The sequence below is a fragment of the Wyeomyia smithii genome, chromosome 1 (genome assembly GCF_029784165.1).
Source record: "Wyeomyia smithii strain HCP4-BCI-WySm-NY-G18 chromosome 1, ASM2978416v1, whole genome shotgun sequence".
Taxonomy (NCBI): Eukaryota; Metazoa; Arthropoda; class Insecta; order Diptera; family Culicidae; genus Wyeomyia; species Wyeomyia smithii.
In genome coordinates this window covers 89,063,113-89,075,155 of record NC_073694.1, presented here as the reverse complement: position 1 = coordinate 89,075,155, position 12,043 = coordinate 89,063,113, and the positions used below count along the sequence as shown (strand labels likewise).

The following is a 12,043-nucleotide window of genomic DNA, read 5'->3' as shown; positions in this document are numbered from 1 at the left end:
GTATGAATGTATTAGTACTATACACAAATTGCCGTAAGGAGAATCGAGGGCGTGGCATGCGTCGCAAGAGCGAGCTTTCCGACAGAATCCAATTAGAAATTGAAAATGAAGCACTTGTATTTGTGTAGTAGTGATATCCCAACAGGCGTACGTCAAATCTGAATGAAGCCATATGCTTGTAGTGAGATTTTCTTTCCGCTTTTCCCAGGAAATACAACATGTGAAAATTGAACAAACAGTCAGTCGTTGCTCGGAGAGCACTAGGGACTACGTCTGTTAGGATTCTCTTTGTTATAATCGTGAAGTGTGAAATTCCGTTTTGAATAATTGTGCGCCCGCGGTAAAGTAAAGTAACATAAACCGGATTTCGGATGTTAAACAAATGTAAATAACGAGCATTTGAATCGTGATCAGTGTAACTACAAAGGAATTTTCAAACACCAACTGGAATAAAAATATTTGTTATTAAGTGCTGTTTAAAAAATTGTATACGTTTTCGCATTGATTAATAGTGTCTAGTGCCGCCATTATTTTCATCTAAGTGGATAATATGGTTATGATGCAGTCCCCAAAGTCGGACTCCGGACAGCCCGAAAGCCCTCCATTATCGCAGCCCAACTCTCCTTCGCTTCCACAAGGACTAAGTCCAGTGATTAATGAAAAACTCTCTAGTAACATATTATTAGGCCTTACACCAACTACAGCTAGTCCGTCGCAGACACAACAATCGGCTATACTCACTCCGCAATCTCTCAAATCTGACGGATTACTGATTAGATTTCATGATTACCAAGATTCAAGATTATTATTAGACAGCAAAAACTTTGAATTGAAGAATAAACTTACTTTGCTCTCCAAAGAGAAAGGCAACCTTTGCTCTTCAAATAGTGATCATTTAGTATATGCCACAAATGAACGTGATCTTTTAGAACCAAGTGCAAAATTTTCAATAGAGAGACTAAAACAATTAGCCGATCACAACATAAATAACCGGCTTAGTCCATCTGATCAGGAAAAAACACCTTCGGGAAAGTATTCTATTGACCATAGTGCGAAATATGTGCTGTCCAATGAATTCGATATGCAACCTTTGCCAAAGCAATCGTTTTCTTCAGTTCTATCTATCCCAGTGATTCCTGCACCATCTGTGCTAACGAGTTTACACTCGGTCGGGCAAAATCCAGTGCTCGAATCCTCCAGACAACAAAAATCGTCATCTCAACATTCGGGACATACCACACAAGATTTACATTCACCGAAGCAACATCCCTTCGCTAGTAAATATCCGCCAATTTGTGTTTCACCGGCGGATTTAGATATCGAAAGATTCAAGATTACACGGTCTGCCACAAACGATAAAGAACTGTCGGACTTTGGCTTTCGGATACAGCTGGGTGGTTTGACGAGTAACTATGCTAGAAGTGATACCAGTGAAGAATTGATTGTAGATGAGAATGAAGATAGTTCACATGATGCTACTTCTGTGAGTAATTTTTCTGTCTAAAACTAAAACTAAAACAAACTAAAATACATCGTGTGACATTTATAAAAAGGAATTTTTTTTTAAATCAGTTTTACCACAAACATGCAAAAATGGTTGATATTTCACACAGTGAATATTCTGTCTTTCTACCAAATAGTTTGTTGCCTTAAGGCCCAAGCACAATGGATACGTTTGCGTTGCGTTGACGTTAATTTGACAGGAAATGTATGGGCTAACTGTCAAATTGCCGCAAACGCAGCCGCAATGTATCAATTGTGTTTAAACCTTTATGATTACAAAAACTTCATAGAAACTGAGACAACCATCTGTAGAACGGCGGCGTTAGTAATTAAGTTTATTCGTATTGTGTACATAATATTATGTCAGGCTATCTTACTTAGTGTTGTGAAAATCTACTGTATTTAATCTGCATATCGTTTTACCGTTGGTAATAAAGCTAACATTATGCATAAAAACCAGTATGTATAAGTGCAAACTTTAAGGAATTCTCTCGTAACTTCTCAAAAGGACCGAAACACTGAGAGACTCTCTTTGTTTACATTCTCTTTGATCAATAACTAAATATTGTTCGTATTTGTCGTGATACGCTTGCATTGTAAGCTAGGCAATATTATAATTTTCGATTTGTAGTAAGAAATTGTTGAAAACTGTTATAATGACACAGTAATTATTAAAACAGAGTTAGAGAGAAGAGAATCTCTCATCTTTACCTTAATCCTATTGAAAAGTTACGCGAGAACTCATACTAGCCTTACGTGAGAATATTGTGGAACCAATCACGTATGTTTTCGTGAATTTTTCAAGTGTCGTGTTTTGTTAACTCATGTTGTTGGGTTATATATTTACCTATTTAGCAAAGCAAAGCCTTGGTGCTACATTCGAAGCCAACTATTAAATGTGCTGGACAAAAGCGGGGCTAGCGCTAGCATCCTATTGACACTAACAGTCTCTCCCGAGCCGAAGTACCTGTTTACTTAAAAAAAAAAAACATAATAAATAAATCGAGAGATGTTTGGATTTTTAAAGGTGCTTAGCGATTTTTGGTTACACTGAAGTTATAATTTTCTGATGGTACGATGTTTTCCTATTTTTCTCTGTATACGGTAAAATATTTTAGGTAATGAAAATTGTAATAAAAAAATTTGGCTCGGTTGTATTCATTAAAAAGTGTCTGTTCAAGGACTGGTGACGTTAATAACGAACATAAAAAAATGAAGAAACCGCTCAGGTATCTTACAATATGATTTTTGTAGGTCTTTGTCTAGATTAACTAAATACGTTTAGTTGATTATGAACAAAGTGTCAGAATATGCACATTATTTCGTTGAGCAGAATGAAATCAGACATATTTTTAATGTTTTCAGTTTGATATGACGGAAATTGACGATTACGACCAATTAGAGATCTACCACTTGAGGCGGCATCCATAAATCACGTAACGCTCATAGGGGGGAGAGGGGTATCCTCGAGCGTTACGATTTGTTACATAGGGGAGTGAGGGAGTTAAGATTAATGTTACGTAACAAAAAATTTTTGAAAAGATTCTCCAAAAACGAGCATTTTTATGAGCCAATTCTGCTACTGCGTTACGGGGGGTAGGTGTTGGCGTTACGTTTTGTTGCATATGGGGGGTGGGGGTAACAAAATTGGGTTTTTGCATTACGTAATTTATGGATGTCACCTAACGAGTTTTAACTCATTATAGACAAGGTGATAAATGATGTTTGATAAATCGAATCAAACAGTACTTAAGAATTTTTTACGCATAACTGAAAAAAAACCTAACACTAAAAAAACCTACATGACTTGCTAATACTACAAAAACTGTTGTTCCTCTAGCTTTCACACTTTTGGAATTCACAATACTATGAATATTTCAATTTATTCCACAAACTTCCATTATCTTCTACCTAAAAACGATCAAAAATCAAAACTGTGGTAGAATGCACTATGAAGCACTTGCAGAAGATTGCTTGACAATTTAGAGCATGTTCCATTGCTTTTGATTCTACTTCTCAGTTCGCGCGCTGATTTCTGCTAGTGGCATATTAGCCTTTTGCTTTGAAGTATAGGGGATAGTCAAAATAAGTAGGATAGGCAAAATTTTGATGAAATTTGAAATGCTGTAGCTTTGCCAAATGTTATTTGATTTTAATAATGCGAACATCATTGAGCTGGAAAACTTTTGAAGTTTCATTTTCTGATTTCAGATCTGGCCTAGGTCACCGGATGTAGGAAATATTTTTGAGTTCCGGTAGTCATGTCAAACCTGCTAATTTTTGGATGGATTTGGTAATGGGTTACCTGACAAAAATGCTTATTTGCATCATTGGCATAAATGACAAAATCATTTCTGAAGCGAATGGTTCATTAAGATCCGGAATCGGCCAAGAACTCATCGAGAAATGGCTATTTTTCATCCGGAAGTCTTCATAGGAACTTTTAGTAGGGGATATTTACGTTTTTGCGCGAAATATAGCGTGTAACACATCTATCTTCAGGATTTTTCATCAGGAATCTGTCAAAAGACATATTTTTGAATATAGGCTTCATTGGCCACTTGCGGAACAAACTGGATGCCCCGAAGGAACCCGTTGTGGGAGCATTTACATTTCTGCGTCAATCTATTTTCAGGATTTCTCATCAGGAATCCTCCAAAAGACATATTTTTGAATACAGACTGCGTTGACAACAACCGTAACGATCCGGATGCCCAGTAGGAACCCAGAGTGAGGACATTTACATTTCAGCATCAAATATAGCCTCTATTTTTATGATTTTTTATCGGGCATCTTCCAAAAGACATATTACTGAATATAGGCTGCATTGGTCACTGCCGAAGCGATCCGGATGCCTTGTAGGAGCTGGGAGTGCGGGCATATGCATTTTTGAATAAAATGAATTTGATGCAGAAATGTAAATTCTCCCACTACGGGTTCATCCGGGGCATCCAGGTTGTTCCGAAAGTGGCCAATGCAGCCTTTATTCAGAAAAATGTCTTTTGGAAGATGCCCGATTAAAAATCCTGAAGATAGAGGTGTCACACGCTATATTTGATGTAAAAATGTAAATGTCCCCTACTAAAGGTTCTTCTTTCATTTCATTCATTTTTTCTTGATTAGAACAATAAAGCTCGCATCATGAAAATCACCTTGGAGGAAAATCGGATTACAGGCCCGGTCCATAAGGGGTTAAGAATGCAGTTATTGAGTTTGATTTGTTGTTTAACACTCCATAAATTTCACCTTTTCTTGTTTCACCTACACAAACACACTTTTGAACATTCAAGTGTATGATAACAGAATTTGATAAAAACGTGATAGAAATAACAAAACCTGAAATATTATTGAAATGCCTGAATGATAAAAAGTACAGAATTCTGTTACCATACACTTTCAAAGCATATTTATAACAAAATTTCTTATTCAATTAACAAAATATTGGTCATTCGAACTAATTCTGTTCTTTTTTTCATGCTAAAAGCCTTACAAAACTTGCTATAATTTGTATTTTTTTAGCTTTTGCAACAAACCGAATTGAAATCGGTCTAACGACGATCAAATAAGAGCAATTTTGGCAACAAGCAACTCGTGAACCAAAATAAACAAATTTTAACCTGAAATATCGTTATTTTCGTTTCCAAACTAGCTGTAAATGATATTTTTCAGCACAGAAATCATCATTTATCTTAAGCATATCGAAAAAAAGCACATTTCCAAAAGAATGTATGGATTTCAATGGTGATCAATTTTACCCCAATTTACCTCATTGTACCTTATAGAGTTATCGAATTTATTTCATGAAGTAGACGATAGAAATTTCACCAATAGTCATAGAGGTTTACTGAAGCACATACCAGTACTTGTTTTAAAATTATACTATTGTGGGAAAAATGTACATGAAGTTAGTTAATTGGAAATTGTTATAAAAATTGATCAATTTCACCCCGTTCCATGGTACATTAAACAGATTTCAAATAAGGTAATCTAACGTCAAGATAAACCTATTTTAGTACTGGAGGGAAATTGGGGAAAAAATGACATGTTGCTGACATTTTACGTGAATCAGACACCTACCAATCGATTCTTGAGACTTTTTCACTCAATATGAGACAGATTTTAACTACCACTTTTTATTAGATATTAGCGCATTGCCATTAATGCTCATATACACCCGATATCATTTCGCTTTGTGAAATATACTAAAACCATACCGAAACCGTTTTCGTAGAATCACCGTTTTGAGCTCAGTTTCTGTCCGATTTAAAATCTGTTTTTTTAAAGATGGGTAAGAAAATGCTAATATGTGGAAAAACTCTTAGAATATTGATATTTGGCTTCAAAACAAAATGGCGTCCAAAAAAATCGAAAATTTCCGATTTCTCAAAAATTCAAAATGGCGCCACTGTTGCCCCTTAAGGTGAAGTGTGTTCAAGCTCGGGGAAATTTGTTTTTACGTCGAAATACATGAAAAATTATACATAGAAGCCAAGGCAAAAGAAAAAGTAAATTTTTGAAGCCTGTTTTCTTCGACTGATTAAAATAGGCGCCACTGCTTACCCTAGTACTGACGAGAGCTAATTTTTGCATAAATACGTAATCGCAAAAATGTCTCAAATGCCAAATTCTGTGCAGAAGCATAAAATGATTTCATTTTTATTTCTCATTAATTATGTTTTTATACATTTTACTATTGCAAAAAATTACATATCATTAATCCAGCAAGATTTTATGTTGTTTCACACATAAATTACGTAAGCAAAGCAAAGCCTTGGTGCTACATTCCGATTCGGAACTCGACCTTCTGTTTATTATACACAGACTTCGCAGCCAACTGTTAAGTGTACAGGACAATTGCGGGGCTAGCGCTACGATCCTACTGACACTAACAGTCTCTCCCGAGCCGAGACTCGAACCAACGACAACTGGCTTGTTAGGCCAGCATCGTACCTCGAGACCAGCTGGGAGAGCATAAATTACGTATTATGCAGAAAAATAAGGGACCGATGTATGTATCATCCTTGGTTGCAGAGGTAGCATCCGAAAACGTGAAAACTGGTTGAAAGAGCAAACTTGAGCAATGGCAACTACTTCTAAAGTTTTGAGGATATCCCAAATAAAAAGAAAAAGTGAGATTTCGAGAGGTTCCTCAGGGGTACTTTTTTGACAATCAAAGTTGGCTTTTTTCTAAGCATAAAAATTAAAACCAAGAGGCCTTTAACTTTCACATGCACTACAATATGCCCCATTAGTTGTTACCAAATGTAAAATGTAAAATGTAGTAGTTACATCCTTCTACTGTTGCCATTTTGGTTTTTACTTGAAAAGATATGGAGTAAATACTCTCTAACCTTGCGCTGGTAGCCCCCCATTTTTCAAAACTCAAATATTATCTGAATCTAAAATCACCTTGAGCTTGTTCTCCAGAATGTTACTGTAATTTATTCGATAACTGGAACCGCATTCTAGATTAAAATGACTAACTTGCACTTGTGTTGTAAAGAACGTTAATATTCCTCTAACCAGCTCTAAATTTAGCTAAATTGCAAAACCGTTAACTGAATATTAGCGTCGCTAATTAACGATTGGCGAATCATCGGAATGGTATCCACCACTGCTGATTCTTATATAATCTTTTATGTTGCCTAAGTAGTTTAGTATTTTGAGCATGAAGTAAATATCACTCACATAAATATAATAATAAGTGGACCCAAATGAAAACCCACCGTTTTTGTTTGAGATTGGTTAAATGTGTTTGGAATCTACTCAAAAGTCGAGCCTTCATTTCCGTTTTTTTTTGCAGTTTAAATATTAAAATATTGGTATATCGATTCATGCGAATGCCTTTATGAGGTCACTGTATTGGACGTACTTGTTATTATCAATTATGTACTCTATATTCTGTGTTTTTCTTATTTTTATTGGGGTTAGAAAAGTATAAAAATCTCTGTTAAGTAGGGTGTCCCAAAAAAATCGACGTGAGGTGGTCAGCCCTGAATTGAAAGATAATGTTATTTATAGTATTTTAGCATAACATTTCGAATTTCCTAGAAATTGTTCACAGGTTGCCCCAACGTAATTTATGAAGATATTATGAAATGCAATTCTGTTCGATTACCATATGTCTCCATATATTTTTTTATTATTGTAGGATTATTTTTGAATATTTTGCATGGCTTGGCTCAGCATCACATTTGATCCACAGAGATTATTGAACATCGCAAAGAAATGATTTTTTCTTGTAATTTTCAGATAAATCTCCAAAAAACACATATAAAAAAAATCAGCCAAGATCTGAAACTTTTACTGCAAAGCGGTATTCATGAGGAAAATGAATATCTTACCTATTTGATATCTTACCAGATAGCTGGGATATTAGCAGTATTAAATGTAATGGAAAACTATTTTTTTACAAAAATGCCGCCAAAGCACTATTGCCACGATTGATAGTATACTATTTAAGCTCATATATGTTGTTTTTATGATAAATACCATATCACCAGGTGATACACTTTTCAAGGCTTTCGTCATGCTTGGGAGAGAATGGACCAACGCAATATAGACTTAAACCAGCTAAATCAAAAAGAACACCGTGATTTGATGAAACTTTGTAATAAGATGTTGTAAAAATCGCACATAAGAGACGATTACGAAAAATTTCTACAGCTATCGTTGATGTGCATCGATCCGTTAAGAAGATTAAAATTCAAGCCACCAGGAGCTGTCAACCACGCCAGATAAATGGCGATAGCCATTTATGGACTCATACATTTACAGACGCGTTGAGCGGCCTACAATTTCCAGAGGCAACATTACCGAAATTTAAGATCTCTGGTACCTGTCAAAGCTGAACATATGTCTGGCATTTTTTGATAGTAATACAAATGTTGAGAACAAGCGAAAGATGGAGTAGTCCACGTGGATGAATTTTGTATGGATTTTTTTTTGTTTTATGAATCAATTATGGAACATCCCGACACCCTCTCCTTTTTTATAGATCCTCAATATTTTCCATATGGGTTGCAACGCTCTGACAGATAGCCGTATTTTATGGACGTGCACCTACGAAATTACTTATTTTAGACCACATTGCAAAAATGCTAACTACGGGGCCGATTGGTCCCTCGCTTCGTGAGATTATCGTCTTTTTTGATAAATGTGCCTTTTTTGTCAAAACCCTTATTTTATATCAACTATAGTTATAAATACATAATGTCTAGAAAAAAACTTACCTTACCTTGCCCAACAGTCCCAAGCCATGATGTGGCCTTTGCTGTATGTAAGACTAGTCTAAATTCCACTCGTCTACAGTATGCGTCGAGTCCGTAGGTCGTCTTCCACCTGATCGATCCAGATTGCCCACTGTGAACCTCCCCATATCGTCCCTGACGGATTGGTCTCGAGAACCATCTTTACCGAGCTGTCGCCGACATTCTAATGACATACCTAGCCCACCACAACCTGCCAATCTTAACGGTATGAACGGTTGATGGCTCCTCAAGCAGTTCCTGCCGCTTCAGCCCTCTCCCGTTCCAAGTCCGTAAGGGCGCGTTGGTTTCCACAAGCATAGTCCATGTCTCATGACCGTGAAGGACGAATTCTACTCGATCGGACCTCTTCTGGAAGGGAGGGGTCCCATACAAATGAAACTCAAATTTCTGCACATCTCGTGAACAAGCCAAGTAAATGGAATTAAATTTTGCAGTGTCTGTCCTGTCTGTCTGTCTGTCCTGTCTGTCTGTCTGTCCTGTCTGTCTGTCTGTCCTGTCTGTCTGTCTGTCCTGTCTGTCTGTCTATCCTGTCTGTCTGTCCTGTCTGTCTGTCCTGTCTGTCTGTCCTGTCTGTCTGTCCTGTCTGTCTGTCCTGTCCGTCTGTCCTGTCTGTCTGTCCTGTCTGTCTGTCCTGTCCGTCTGTCCTGTCTGTCTGTCCTGTCTGTCCTGTCTGTCCTGTCTGTCTGTCTGTCCTGTCCTGTCTGTCTGTCCAGTCTGTCTGTCTTCCTGTCTCTCTGTCTGTTTGTGCAAATTTATATACAAATGTTTTTGAGTATGAGATGTGGTTTTGTGACATACCTCTGTCAGTAGAGACTTTGCAATATTTCAGTGGCGTAGTTAAGAGTTAGGGGGAGGGGGGTAGATGATTGTTTTCAATCTATATTAATTTTAAAACCGCTTAACCAATTATTATTTAATTATGTATTTCCAATACCTCAGTGGCTTGTTTAAAGGAATGGGGTTGTAACAACAACCTTAATTTTAACCTGTCTAGTAGTTCATCTCGAAAATTTTTATCTATGATCTATGAGTTCATCTATGGATCGATGAGTTCATCTCGAAAATTTGTATCTATGAGGGAGGAGGGAGGAGAGGAGGTAATTTTTTCACAAAGTAGAAATCGTTATTCCTATCATCATTTCGATCTAATTGTGTTTAAGCCTAAAAGGTGTTTTCATGATATTGGATTTCTTCCGTTTTTGCAACAATCAATTGGGAAATCAGTTACCAAAAGCCAAATAGGTATTTTCGAAGCCAAGGTAATAATTAGATACCGGAAATCAACCCAAGAGGTCACGATGACGTTCTTCGGTTTCTGAAAAACGTTTTAAAATGGCCCAAACAAACAAACAATTTTACACGCTTAGCCTTGGGGCTAATAGCGGTCTCGATCAACTAGATTAGTTGAGAGAATTCGTTATCGATATTGTTTTTTTGGCACATTACTACATCCTACACATGCAAGATAAGTACAACGATACACCGTGCCTTAGTGCTGAGACGAGAAAATTTCCAACTCGAATAGATCCTCGACTCGATCGGGAATCGAACCCGATATCACAACCGTGTGGGAAAGCTAGCCGACCGACATCGCTATCCACAGAGCCACGGGGACCAATAAAATGGCCCAATACCACACAATATTAGTGTTTCCTAAACAAGAATATTAATATTAGTAAATCTAGACCCCATCTAAAAATCCAAAATGGTTTTAGAAAATTATCAAATACTTCCCATTATGGTTATTTTTGGAACCAAAATGATACTTAGAGTCCGAAAATCGGTTGCAGACACTATTTTGAAATTCAAGATGACGATTTCTGGTTGCTAGAAAACAGCCTGAAATGACCGATTCCCGCACAAAATGGGTATTTTTGTAACCGAGATAATCTCCAGAGACCTGATATCAACTCTGGACACCATTTTGAAATTCAAGATGACGATTTCCGGTTTCCAGAAAACAGCCTGAAATGACCAATTTCCACAGAATATGGGTATTTTTGGAACCGACTTCCCGTTTCCTAAAATGACCAAAAACCACCCAACATAAGCATTTCTGTAATCGAAATTATGCACCCAGGTCAAAAACAGTCCCCGGACGCTATTTTGCTATACTTCACAGTATGGTTATTCTTCGAACTAAAATGATAGCCAGCGGCCGGAAAGCGACTTCACGGACTATTTTAAAATCCAATATGACGACTTCCGGTTTCCGGAAAACAACCTATAATGACCGAACACAACCCAATTTGGGTATATCTGTAATCAAAATGATGCGAAGAGATCCTAAGTTAACTCAAGACGCCGTTTCGAAATCCAAGATGGAGACTTCTGGTTTTCATAAATCACCAAATATCACCCTAAATGGGAATTTCCGTTATCGAGATGATGTACATAGACCAAAAATCCCTCCTCATGCCATTTTTAATTCCAAATTGGCAATTTCCGGTTATGGCAAAGAGTACAAAAATACTTATTTCGTAGTCAAGATAACGCCCGGTGACCGGAAAACAAATCCAGATGCTTTTTTGAACCTCAAGATGACGGCTGCTGGAAACTACCGTATACCAACTAGTATGGGTATTGGATAGAAGCTAAACTCGACTACAGACGCCATTTTTAAAATCTGAAATTGCAACGTCAGGTTGCTGGAAAACGGACAAAATGATTATTTCGGAATCAATACGATACCCAGAGATCGGAAATCAAATCCAGATGCCATATTAAAATCCTAGATGGCCGTTTCCGGTTCCCGAAATACCGAATCCCGAATACCAGACGCTGAATCCCAGATGGTGATTTTCGGTTTCTGGAAAATAGCCAAAATGATTGGTGAAAGTTATAGGCTTAAACATAAGGATACAAGATAATTCTTCGTAATTATATTGACAATCATTTGAAGATTTTACAATGGTCGACAAAATGAAAAAGTTGAAGAGGTTGTTTATAAGAAACGACCGCAGAGGTAACGTAGAATACGACAGCCTGTCAATGTCTTTCTTGGAATAGGTTTGGGAATACACTCAATTGGAGTTAATTAATTTAATAGTCTCTTTGCTCCAGATGACGTTTACCTCTGTAGCCGGCACCGCGGTTTCACTTGCTGCCGTATCCAAAACAAAAATGAAATTGAAATGTTTTGTGGCTGTCTTTTGTATCAAGTTGCACTAAGATATCTTAATTTAGGCAGTGGCTACGAAGAGGCTATATACAAGGGCAAATAGTGCATTCTCCATCTATGATATAACAGTTCAAATAACAGCGTAGCG

General features: G+C 37.1%; 1 protein-coding gene across 1 annotated transcript in view; it reads left to right on the top strand.

Moving 5' to 3' along the window:
* Positions 1–371: 371 nt before the first annotated feature.
* Positions 372–12,043, top strand: part of LOC129716908 (homeobox protein slou) — a 198,085-nt gene continuing 186,413 nt past the window's right edge. Inside the window, 2 exon segments of the mRNA XM_055666754.1 lie at positions 372–384; positions 513–1,483. Of these exon segments, the coding sequence (XP_055522729.1) occupies positions 372–384; positions 513–1,483 (984 nt within the window).